This window comes from Malania oleifera, chromosome 2 (genome assembly GCF_029873635.1).
Source record: "Malania oleifera isolate guangnan ecotype guangnan chromosome 2, ASM2987363v1, whole genome shotgun sequence".
NCBI lineage: Eukaryota > Viridiplantae > Streptophyta > Magnoliopsida > Santalales > Ximeniaceae > Malania > Malania oleifera.
Genome location: NC_080418.1, coordinates 14,862,033 through 14,875,497, shown reverse-complemented (window position 1 = coordinate 14,875,497; position 13,465 = coordinate 14,862,033). Strand labels below are relative to the sequence as shown.

Below are 13,465 nucleotides of genomic sequence, written 5' to 3'. Positions count from 1 at the left end.
ATATTGGGTTAGTTGTATCTACGCCGACTGGGTCAATGGTGAGATGTAGAATGGTACTCAAGATATTTTTACTAACTATTCAGGAAAAGATATTGCCAGTTGATTTGGCGATATTAGATATGCAGGGGTTTGACATCATTCTGGGTATGGATTGGTTAGTAGATAATCATGCTAGTATTGACTATCATTTGAAAGCAGTGATTTTCAGACCACCAGGCGAGTTAGAATACAGATTTATTGGTTCGCGGGTACGTTCTTCACCTCAACTTGCGTCATCTGTTCAGGTAAGAAAACTAATCCAAGAAGGCTACCAGGGATTTGTTGCTTGCATTAAGAAATCATCGAAAGAAGAATTGAAACAAGCTGTTGTCCCTGTAGTTAAAGAATTCTCAGATGTATTCCCAGAGGAATTACCTGGTTTGCCACCAGACCGTGAAGTTGAGTTTACTGTGGATCTTCTACCAAAGTCAGCGCCAATATTTAAAGCTCCTTATCTAATGGCCCCAGCCGAGTTAAAAGAATTAAAAGATCAATTGCAAGAATTACTAGATAAGGAATTCATCAGGCCCAGTGTGTCGCCCTAGGGAGCACCAGTCTTATTTGTGAAAAAGAAAGATGGAACCATAGGATGTGTATAGATTATAGGAAAATAAATAAACTAACAGTTAAGAATAAATATCCTCTTCCCAGGATCGATGATTTGTTTTATCAACTCCAGGGGACCCAGGTTTATTCTAAAATCGACTTGCGGTCAGCTTACCATCAGGTAAAAGTGAGGGCAGAGGACGTCTCAAAAATGGCATTTCGTATTAGATATGGGCATTACGAGTTCTTAGTGATGTCATTTAGGTTGACTAATGCACAAGCGATATTTATGGATTTAATGAATCGAGTGTTCCATCCATACCTAGACCAGTTTGTGGTTGCACTTATTGATTATATAATGGTCTACTCGAAGATTATTGAGGAGCACGAGCATCATTTGAGGTTGGTATTGCAGACATTGAGAAAGAGAAAGTAATATGCGAAGTTCAAGAAATGTGAATTCTGGCTGAGGCAAGTTTCTTTTCTCGGCCATGTGATCTCTGAGACAGGTGTATCTGTTGACCCAAGTACGATAGATGTAATGGTTAATTGGGTGAGGCCTGTAAATGTTCAAGAAGTTGGGAGTTTTCTAGGTTTAGTAGGCTATTATCGGCGCTTCATCGATGGGTTCTTTAGTATGTCAGGTCCGTTGACATGACTTACGAGGAAAAATGTAAGGTTTGAATGGACTGATGACTATGAGCGGAGCTTCCAAGAGTTGAAGCAAAGGTTGGTTACAGCCCCAGTATTGGCTATTCCATCAAGAAAGGATGGGTTTGTGATATACAGTGTTGCGTCCCTAAAAGGGCTTAGGTGCGAATTAACGCAACATGGCAGGGTCATTGCATATTCTTCTAGACAACTTAAGGAATATGAAAATAATTACCCTATGCATGATTTGGAGTTAGCTACAGTGGTGTATGCTCTTAAGATTTGGAGGCATTATTTGTATGATGGGAAATGCGAAATCTTCACGGATCACAAGAGTTTGAAATATTTCCTCACCCAGAGAGAGTTGAACATGAGGCAAAGAAGGTGGTTAGAACTTCTCAAAGATTATGACTGTACTATTAGTTATCACTCAAGGAAAGCGAATATAGCGGCAGATGCTCTAAGCAGGAAGTCAGTAAAACCAATACTAGAAGCCATAGAGATTCAGCACCTGATCCTGATGGATTTGGAGAGACTTTGTATAGAGTTGGTAGAGGATAGTCCTCAGGCTTTTGTTGCCAGCCTAAATGTACAGCCTACATTATACAAGAAAATTAAAACAACTCAGGGTGATGATACAAAGTTGGCAGAGGTTATAACTAGAGTGAGGGATGGTCAGGGAGAGGAGTTCAGCATATCAGATGACAGAGCCCTGCGTTTCCGTACTAGGCTATGTGTTCCTACTGATACCGAGATCAGGAGAACTATATTGGAGGAGGCTCATAGATCCTTATACACTGTTCATCCTGGTAGCACTAAAATGTATAGGGATCTGCGAAAGTACTTCTGGTGGAGTGGAATGAAGGAGATAGTCGAGTTTATTCAATAGTGCTTGACGTGTCAGCAGGTTAAGGCTAACCATCAAAGACCAACATGGCAGTTGCAACCGTTGTTTATTCCAGAATGGAAGTGGGACCACGTTTCTATGGATTTTGTTACGAGGTTACCACCAGTGCAACAGGGATTGAATGCAATTTGGGTAGTTGTTGATCGTTTGATGAAAACTGCCCATTTTATCCCTATTAAAGTCGGCTATTCCATGGACAAACTGGCAGAGATATATGTTCAGGTGATAGTTCGTCTCTGTGGTGTACCAATATCCATAGTCTCAGACCGAGATCCTCGGTTTACTTCGCGATTTTGGAAAAGCTATCAGGAGGCTATGGGTACACAGTTAGCATTTAGTACAGCTTTCCATCCCCAGTTAGATGGTCAGACTGAGAGGACAATTCAGACCTTAGAAGATATGCTTCGTGCATGCGTGCTAGATTTTGGGGGTAGCTGGACTCAGTTTTTACCACTAGTTGAATTTGCCTATAATAACAGCTACCAGTCTAGTATCGACATGGCTCCATACGAGGCACTGTATGCCAGGAGATGTCGTTCTCCTCTCTTCTAGGATGAGGTAGGCGAGAGGCAAGTTTTGGGACCAGAGATTGACAGTAGGCTTGTGAAAAGGTCCGACTAATTAAAGAAAGAACCAGTACCGCACAGAGTCAGCAAAAAAGTTATGTAGACACACGCGGCCGAGAGTTAGAGTTTGAAGTGGGAGATTGGGTATTCTTGAAAGTAACTCTTGTGAGATGGATTATGAGATTTGGGAAGAATGGCAAGTTATGCCCTAGGTATATTGGCCCTTTTGAGATACTAAAGAGAATAGGGTCAATTGCCTATAGGCTAGCTTTGCCGCCAATTTTATCCAGAATACACTACGTGTTTCATGTTGCTATGTTAACGAAATACGTCCCAAACCCGTCTCACATAATCAGCTATGCAGAGATAGAGCTTAAGGATTCATTAGCTTATGAATAAGCATTAGTACAGATATTAGATAGAAAGACACAATAATTACGCACAAAAGAAATTCAGTTAGTAAAAGTTTTGTGAAAAAATCATGCTATAGAGGAAGCTTCTTGGGAGCTCGAGGAGCAGATCAGACAGAGATACCTGTAGTTGTTCTAAGAGGTATAGAGGTGATCAGGTGAAGTATAATAGTTAAATAAGTTTCTTTTGCAGGTACATGTATGGATATAGTTAGTGGACAGTTTCAGTTTTATATATGTAATCTACCAGCACATAGTATGTAACCACGGTATTCCTCCGCCATAAGTGAGGGTAAGTAATAAAATAAGTACCATTTTCTTTTATGGGATGATAAAAGGAAAAACAGATAGTAAATTTTGAGGATGAAATTTTATAAGGAGGGGAGAATATAATAACCCAAGAATATCTATAGGACTCGTCGACGAACACAGGGGTTTCATCAACGAGGGCTCCTCAGGATCTCGTCGACGAGAAGATATCGAGAGAGACTTTAAAGCAGGCTAAAACTCGTCGAAGAGGGTACAGGTTCATCGATGAACTTTCTACGGGACTTGTCGACGAGGTGATGTGTCTCATCAACGAATCCAACCCTATAAATAGCTGAAACTCGGATTTTTTAATCAAATTTTAGAGCAAAAACCCTCCTCTCTCTCTCTCTCTCTCTCTCTCTCTCTCCCATGACCCCCTCTCCTTCTCTCTTCGATCTTGACCCCATTTCTCGCCGAATTGAAGATCTGAGGCCACCACGACGCTCTTGGTGAAGCTCTCTACAAGTTTACCGGAGCAGATCGTGGGGAAAGTTGGTTTGAAATTCTTCCCAAATCCAGGGTAGGGTATTTTATTCAGATTATGTCTTCCTTGTAGTTATAAGAAATGTTGTAGGTAAGAAAATACTGATATTTTGTTCTGAGGAATATTGTTTTCAAGATGTTGAGTTAGGAACCATGCGGGTATAGGGCTAGAATTTAGTAGGGGCTTTTCAGATTTAAGGTAAAGGAAATATGCTATGCTAGAAATTTTTAATATGTATATAGAAGATTATAAAAGTGTATTTACAAGCATGTAAATCAAATTATTTTCAGAGAATTATGAATTTTATTTTTATAGCAGAATTACAGAAATTGAGCATGAGACTGTGTTTATTCAAATGTGTAGCATAAGTTTATTACAGTACAATATATATATATATATATATATATATATATATATATATATATATATATAGATTTTACAGTATTACAGATATGCAGATATTCAGATATTTCATATTATTAACAATGAATGAGACTTGCAGTATTTCCAGAGAAAAACATGATTTCTAAACCATAACACTCAAACAGTTTATTCAGACAGATTATACAGAGATAGCATCAAGATGCTACAGCAGATATACAGAGTATACAGATATTATATACAGAACATATAGATATCATGTACAGAGCACACAGATATTATATACAGAGCATACAGATATTATATACAGAGTATACAGATATTATATATAGATATTTTATACAGATATTATAGATAGTACAAACAAAAAATAAAGATATTACAGACAGATAATATACATATATATTTCAGTCAGATATTACAGATAATACAGCTCAGAATTATAGTGTTATGGTTGTTTTGAAATCATGTTAAAAGCAGCAAGATGAGTATATATTTATATATGTATACAATATTACACAATATCATATCCCTGTGGAAATTACTGACAGATATATTTACAGCAAAGCACGATACCGTTGCTAGTTTCAGATACGTGCAACCGCATGACTCAGATAGCATGTGGATTCCATCTAACCGTGCTATGAGAGATTTGCAGTCTCCCCAGCATGCTGGGTTAAGGTATCCGGTTAGACGATGACAAAGGTTTGAGTTAGCCCGGAGTGATTGCAGTGGGTTAGGATCTACATAGATCATTACAGATTGGCGGAGGATAGAGATTAACTTACCTAGAGGGCCGACCAGAGTACGTCTAGCCTACGGGCCGCACAACCCTATCATGAGGGGATATATCATGATATACAGATCCTAGGGTATAGCAGAAGTTCCTATGTACAGATATATCACACAGCAGCAATTTATATTATTATATTAGTAGTACCTCTAGATAGCAAACTCATATATACAGTTATATTTTAAAGATTACATTATAGATATATATTCAGTACAATTTACCAGTTTTCTCATATTACAGTATTATTTCAGTATTTTAAATTATTAACTCAGCCTCCACACACTAGTAATAGCATATTTTCACTTACTAAGCCTTGTCTCATCCCAGTGACCTATCATTTCTCAGGAGATCCAACTAGGCGAGCAGATTAGGATCGTGGGTAGAGGTTGACTTGTGCTGCCCTTACAGAAAAGGGTAGGTTTTTGAGGTACCAGAGTTTTGGAATAGTTTTCAGATTATTGTGACATCACTGGGTATTTTGTATTGTAAATATATTTTAGAGCATTATAGTTTTCTGGTATATTGTATTATATATAGCAGTTCCCAGTTTTATGTACCGCTACTTAGTTATGTACGACAAACAGAGTTTCCTCGGTGCTCTTTGTACCTAAGATGTTATTATCAGTGTTCAGACAGATGACATTTATTATATTCAGAAAAAGAAAAAAAAAATGTTGAATAAATAGCAGGTCGTTACAATCACACCCACGTATCATCATCCCATACATGGAGAAATAACTGATGAAGATTACATCAACCTCAATCTATCTCTATCGCATCACATGTAGCATCATGTTGCTACTTTGTGAAAAGTTGTGTGCCTCTAAGTCAAAAGTTGTTGGCTAATTGTAAGTTGTGTGTCTTTATGTCAAAAGTGTGTGCCTCTAAGTCAAAAGTTATTGGCTGATTGTAAGTTGTGTCAAAAGTGTGTGCCCCTAAGTCAAAGTTGTATGTCTTTTATGCCGAAAGGTGGTGGGAAACCACACAAATGCAGCCGCCCATGTGTTGTCACCTTTTGCATTGTCCTTACTTTATGTCATTAATCTGCTTTTATCTTTTGTTCATTCATAAGAAAGCAAGGGACCTGATGCTTCTCTAAACCTCTATATAAGGGAGACTACCTTCCCGATTTGTAAGGCAGACAAACTTGAAAAGAAATAAAAGTTTTGTGTTTTCTCTTCTGATGGCTTTCTAAAACCTCTCTTTCCCTGACACTATTTTTCCAAAGAGCTTCTAAGTATCATTTTTATGAGCTTGTAATGTTGTTATGGTTTCATGATAGATAACTTTACAGTAGATACCCGTAACCTAGCCTTTAAGGCTTAAACTCAAGTTTAACGAAATTGTAATGGGTACCTCTGGTGATCATGTTATGGCTTCGAGTATGCTCTGTGCTTGCCTCTAAGGACGATCTTGTACGTCAAAAAGATTGTACGGTCCCCATTGATCTTCTTTGGTAAAGCATTGATTGAAGACCCAAGTTCTCCATTTGAAATCCATGGGAAGGATTGTGTTGGAGAAAGGGTCCTAAATTGATTGCTTTAATTGAAGGATCAAGGGGCTCCCGATACAAACGCATGAAGGAGCACGTCCTTTGTATAATTTTTAACATTATTTGGTGTAGATACCACTAATGCGTGACTCATATCATTTTAGTGGGTTCAAGTATTAATTAATATAATATCTTGTGATTTTAGGGTTCCAAATCCAATGCGTAAAGAGTTGCAAGTCTTTTTGAGTGTATGCCATTTAAATTATAATCACGTTGTGTTTTAGATAATTTATTTTTTGAAAAAAAAATCATAAATTTTAAATTTTAATTATTGAAAAAATTATTAGATTACATTGTCGACCTAAAGATTTACAACCTACCGCAGAGTCTCAAGTAATTAGTGCCTTGATTCATTAAAGTGGTAGAGATCTGCACCATTAAATGCCCACGTCAAACTATATCTCTCATTTATTGAAAATGAAATCATTAAATTAGGCTACTAAAACGCATTCATAATTGATATATGGCAATACTGAAGGTGCAGCTAGGTAGCTAGCAGCTCCCCAGATTTTATTTTATTTTTTCGGTTGCGGGAGACGATCCCACCACAAAGGCTCGCTAGCTGGATAGACACTAATAATTTGTTTAATCTCTCTCTCTCTCTCTCCGGATAAATGCAGGAATTGTCACTGCTAGCTTTTGCTTTGAGCACTAAACCACTGTCCACAGCATCAGAGAGGGGAGCTGCTTACAGGCTAAGAAACTTCCCCAGCCCCAGCCCACTCAAAACCCTAATGATATAATAAAACAAAAAGGAGAGAAGGGAATGAGAGAATGAGAGCAAAATAATTAAACTAAAGTCCATCTCCCCCTTTCTTCAATTCCCTTTCCTTCAATTAATTCTCCCATCTTTCTCTTTTCCCCTTTCCTTCCTCGACCATCTCTCTCTCTCTCTCTCACACACACACACACACAGAGATTGTAGCTAGTAGTATTCTCTCCTTAGTGTGATTCTCCATATTTTCCACCCAAAAAAGAGAGATAAGAAAAAAAAAAAAAACCCACCGTGCCTTTATAAAAAGAGAAAAAGATCAAAAACCATGGTTTTCTCATCAATTCCAGTCTATCTAGATCCCCCCAATTGGCAGCAGGTATGGTTTCTTCAATTTCCCTCCACAAACTTCAAATTCATCCTTTTGAGGAAAAAGAAAAAAAGCAAATTCCAAAGCTAAATATTCCAACCATTGCTATCTTTCGTTGAATATCCGACTTGATTTTTGTTTCTTCCTTTTGATTTTTTGACTTTTTCTTCTTTTGATTTAATCTGCAGCACCATCATTCCAGTAATCAACATGGAAGCAACAGCGGCAGCTGCGAAAACCCCCAGCTTCTGCCGCCACAGCATGTGGGCGGCGGAAGCACGGGCTCCATCAGACCGGGATCAATGGCTGATCGTGCCCGTCTGGCGAAGCTACCGCTGCCCGAGGCGGGGCTCAAGTGCCCGCGATGCGAATCAACCAACACCAAGTTCTGCTACTTCAACAACTACAGCCTCACGCAGCCCCGGCACTTCTGCAAGACGTGCCGGCGGTACTGGACCAGAGGCGGCGCCCTACGGAACGTCCCTGTGGGCGGTGGATGCCGAAGGAACAAGAAATCCAAACGCAGCAGCTCCAAATCCCCAGCTTCCGGTGGCGTAAACTCTAGCACATCATCAGCAAGTGCAGTACTTTCCCCAGACATGATGATTGGTCAGCTGCCACGGGAATCATCGCAGTTACCCTTCCTGTCCTCTTTGCAAACCTTAGCAGGAGGTCCGTACGGGTCTGGGAATATAGGGTTGAACCCTAGTTCTGGACTTGGCATCACTCACCCGCCGCCAATCACGGTTGCAGCTAGTGGTTCCGGGGAGACCAGTATGGAGTTTCAGGATATGGGAATAGCTTCTGGTGGCAGCATTTTATCCGGGGGAGGAGGAGAGCAATGGCGTTTGCAGCAAATGCAGCAATTTTTCTTGGGTGGATTCGAGCAGCCTTTATTTCCGAGCTTCCAGAGTGAACAATTTGAAGACGGCTTGGGGATCCGATCGAAGATGACGGGCCATGGGGCGACCCAGATAGATCCTGAAGTGAAAATGGAAGGAAGTCAAGCTGGGCTGAATCTGTCGAGGCAAGTTTTTGATGTTTCAGAAAACACTCACTGCTTCTGGGGTGGAAGCAAGTGGCCAGATCTCTCAGCTGGTCTCTACAGCTCTCCTTCTTCCACTACCCATCTCTTATAAATTCGTCGATGGTCCGGCCTCCGCCTTTGAGTTACTTACTGATCCTGATCGTCAACAAGGATAATTGACAAACCCCGTCTTGTGATCATGATCGATGGACCAACCGACCGACCAGCAAGTTAGAAACCAAGGGATAGAAACTCATGATGATGCTTTTATATGTTATGTTATATATAGTCTTTGTTTATTAAATGTTTGCAGCTTTCGATCTGCAGCATTTTCATGGACTTGTTAATTTTGTGGCGAAGTTATGTTATGTGTGGTTTCTGGTTATGGATTGAGCTTGTTGTCTCTGACATAATGATCATCTTTCTTCTATAGAAGATGTGTTAATTAACTTGTTTTACTCTTCTTCTTCTCCATCTTCTTCTTCGTGATTAGTATTAACATTCATTAATTACTTCCACATGACATTATAATGAATTGCCCCGCGCAGATTTTTCCAAGTCGCTTCGTCTAGAGTAAATCTATGCATTGCATCAAAAGATCTTCTTTTTTTTTTTTTTTTTGCATTATTATTTTTTGTTTTCCAACAATCTAGATGATCATGAAGTAATAAATATGTAAGCAAAATTGAAGTTATTTATTGGGTTCTTACCGTTAACGAATGTGAGTACACGCCATTCCCATTCTTTCTTGTTTTTCTTTTTTTTCTCAATTAAATCTGTGTGTGAAGCTGCATTCAGTATGTAAATTAGAGGCAACATTGATCTAAAAAGAGTTTATTGATCTAAGTTTTCTGCTAGCTAGCTATATGGCAGCCTCTTTAATGGACTTTCAAAACCCGATTCGTCCCTTCATCAAACTTTTGAGGGATGGAAATAATAAATATTATATAATTTCCGAGATTTCCTGTTTTTTTTTTTTTTTAATAATTCGGAGACTCCAGCCATCATCGCGTCACTTTGGACAATATGGTGCATCACCAAACTCGGATAGTGAAAGCAGTCCGCTCATTGACGCACTCCTAATAATTCATTGGGGTAAACTCTCAAAGGATAATCGAACTCGTGACCTTGGGGTCACCAAAGTCACAAGTCGCCCTTACCATTTGAGTCAACTCAGTTAGGCTCCAAGATTTCCTATTGTTTCTCTAGATATGGAAATTTTCAAATTAAAAAAAAAAAAAAAAAAAAGCAAATTCTTCTCTGGCATTATTTATGAAGAGATTTAATTTAAATATTGAGAAGAAAAATTATTAGGCTAACTAATTACATCATATTTAATTTAGACAAATAGCATTTGCATTAATTTTTGCATTGCGGACATGGGATTTAGGTTTTTTTGAAAAAAAGAAGGGTAATGGATTTTAGGTGTTAAAACTATTGTATATATAACTACTTTGAATCTCAAATTTGATTGTTTGTATAAAATCTAGAGAGATTGGGTACTTAACCAAATAATCTCTTTATCTATACCAAAAGAGGTTACTTCCTTAACTCTAATAAGTTTCATCTTAATTAATGTAGCGAATTGATAATTTGCAATCCAAGCAACGGCCAATTCAGTTAGAATTTAAATTTTCATAAGACAAAATACTTCATATATAATATCATTTTGAAGTTGTTGATTAAATGACTAATGAACTAGCCACTAATCAGTTAATAATCAATTTGTTTTGAACTTTCTAATTGATGACACTATGTTAATGAATAACGATAACAAACATTTTTTAAAATATTACAAATTAAGAAAGCTTAGGTCATTAGGGTAAGGACATTAGGATTTATTATTTAACATATTCAACTCCTCATGTGCAAGTGTGCTAGACTAGAAGGCATAGACTAAGTTTAAATTTTCTATCACCTTGTGCTTTATTTTAATTATAAAAATAAAAGTGCACATATAAGATTCGAACTCTTAATTAATTTTTAGATTAATGAGCAAATTTGATGTTGGTGATACTATTGATGAAGAACTAACCAAAATAAAATTTTAGCAATTAGGTGAGGAGAGTTCAATTCCATGAATAGTTTCTTTTATATAATAGCTAATTTCATCCATGGCTAGCTTTGTCTTAAGGTAAAGGAGATCTAGTTCTCGCATCTCCTCAATCTTTTCATATGCCATTAGTTATAGGAGAATCTTTTCATTTTCTTGGAACATTTTGGAGAAGAAGACTAGCTTACTACTCTCTGTTGTGTTTGTCCAATTTTTTACTTTTTTGGGCAAAGTTTTGAGCATAGTAGCAGAGCTTTGGGTGAGTGATCGAACATGGATTTCAACTAGCTTGCCTTGAAGAAGGGCTTTCATCATATATATATAGTAGTAGAATCAGATCAACACTTTGGAAGCTTTCAATTTATTGATGATTGCATAATTTGGGCTCACTCCCTTTTGAAACGTTCTTGAAAATGTCAATTTTTTTTGTTGGATTTATATTTGTGTGAATTTAAAAAATAGTAATAAAATTATATTGAATTTTGTTCAAATTTACCCAAATCTAAATTTAAGACTTGAAATTCATGTTCCTAAACATAACGTGACAGCCTCTTGATAAGGATAGGTCAATCTGTGAACCACTCGGCTAAGCTTGGATTGAACTTTGATAACCAGGCATTTTCTTTGGTTGTCACCGCCCTGATGTTCAGCTGTAGTACTTGGATTTTATCCCTCTCCCTCTTTAATTTCCAACTGATAAGCATGCTTTCCCAAACCTCAATTGATTTCTTTATTTGTTTTAATTCAAAAATATATATGCCTAAGTAATTATTTTTTATTTAGAAATTTTTTTTTTTTTTTGTGCACACACATTACATGTGATTTATTTTTAATTTTATTTTTATCAAAGAAGTGATAATTAATTTAAATTTGAGAGTTATCAAGAGGACACAGGACAATTGATGATAGGGAAGCTAAATTGACCGGATATGGGAAGTTATTAATAAATATAAAAAAATTTATAATTACTAAGTGACTTATATGTTAGATTTTGTTTTATAATAACAGAGGACATTTTGATAATTTACTTGAACATCCAACCACACAAAGAGGTGTTTCTCTTACTAAATACTATAGATTAGATGCTATATATAGAGTGATGAAGTTGGTTGTTTAAAATATATATTATCGTTCGGATTTGGCTAACTAACCTAATTATTTCTCAAAAGCAAATAACAATCATTCAATTTGATTAATTGTCTAAAATGTAACGTAATTAGATAGTATAATTTAATAATTATATTTCTCATTATCTAAAAGCAGAAAGTATCCTATGAAGATAGAAAGTGTGGATGGAGCCTACTCAGAGAGAGAGAGAGAGAGAGAGAGAGAGTTTATTTTTCCTTTCTTAATTTCTTAACCCTCCATTTGAAACTTAGAAAATATTTAAAGAAAGAAAATATAAAAAAAAAAAAACTACATTTTCATGTTTAGTTATTGAGAAAAGTGAGGAAAAAATAAAAAAATAAATATATATACATATATATATATATATATATCAAATCCATAAACAAAATTTTATTTTGCATATCATTAATATTTATTTTTTTCTTTATTTTTAATTATATTAAAACAAAAAAATTATAATATTTAATAGAAAAGGTAAATATAAGGCAAAATGAGTGGTAAATTCATATATTGCTAGAATAGTTATTTCACCTTTTTTTTAAGTGTACATTTTACCGTAGTTTTTAGAGAGAGAGAGAGAGAGAGAGAGAGAGAGAGATCATCATGAATTCACAAATAAGAAGAAGAGGGTAATGATGAGGGAGCTAGGGACGTAGTTCGTATGTTGGGATGGAGGGAGGGAGAGAGAAGAGATAAAAGGGAAGAAAAGGCCAAAATTCCACTCAAAACCATGCAATTCTCAATCATAGCTAAAGCCCCTAACAACTATACACCACGGAATGTTTGGTTCCAAGAAGAATCCCCATGACCGAATATTGGCCATCCACAACTTCGAAACCACCAAATAATAAGAACAAAAAAAACACATACACACACGCGCAAGTAGAAGAACGTCGTCCCAGTTTCAAAAAAGCTTCTATCCCCTCTAGCCGTTCTCCAGTTTCATTATGAGGCCTCCAACTTTTTCACCCCCTCTCTCTCTCTCTCTCTCTCTCTCTCTCTCTGATAACATGTGAGTATATACGTAATTAGCGAACCGACCATAGATGGATATGATGAAATTAATAAAATATAATAAAAAGAGAGAGATGGGATACAATTCTGCCGAGATGATATAGGCTGGCTAGCTTGTTAATTGGAGGTTTAATTTAGTGCTTATATGTTAATGGAATGGTGATCTTTATGCTGATACATATTATTATATTGTATATATATAGTGGGTGCATGGTTTGTCATGAGATTCGTATATACATGGGGGTGGCATCTTCCCAACAGAACAATTTTTTTTTTAAAGGTATAATAGGCAGCAATTAATGGCGTCTGCTACATAATAATTAATGTATATGTTAATATTAATATTGCATATTGCAAAAGAAGGTAGGATTCCCGGCGAGGAGGGATGTGCTTTTTTAATTTTTGCAAGGACCAAGGCTGCCTCCCAACAACGAATAAAGCAATCAAAAGTTCAACCCCCAGCCTAAAAAAGCAATTAAGCTGCAGTATGCATATGCATGCATGGCTCTCTCTCTCTCTCTCT

At 36.8% G+C, this 13,465-nt stretch overlaps 1 protein-coding gene across 1 annotated transcript; it reads left to right on the top strand.

Annotated features, from left to right (window-relative positions):
• Positions 1-7,352: 7,352 nt before the first annotated feature.
• Positions 7,353-9,216, top strand: LOC131149541 (dof zinc finger protein DOF5.1-like). The gene is made up of 2 exons (XM_058100085.1): positions 7,353-7,729; positions 7,909-9,216. The coding sequence occupies exons 1-2, from the start codon at positions 7,679-7,681 to the stop codon at positions 8,857-8,859; spliced, it is 1,002 nt and encodes a 333-aa protein (XP_057956068.1). The 5' UTR covers positions 7,353-7,678; the 3' UTR covers positions 8,860-9,216.
• Positions 9,217-13,465: the final 4,249 nt, after the last annotated feature.

Bases quoted from the DNA above. Each gene is read 5' to 3' on its own strand.
- LOC131149541 (XM_058100085.1), top strand. From the start codon at position 7,679: ATGGTTTTCTCATCAATTCCAGTCTATCTAGATCCCCCCAATTGGCAG. The intron at 7,730-7,908 runs GTATGGTTTCTT...TTTAATCTGCAG, and splicing joins ATCCCCCCAATTGGCAGCAG to CACCATCATTCCAGTAATCA.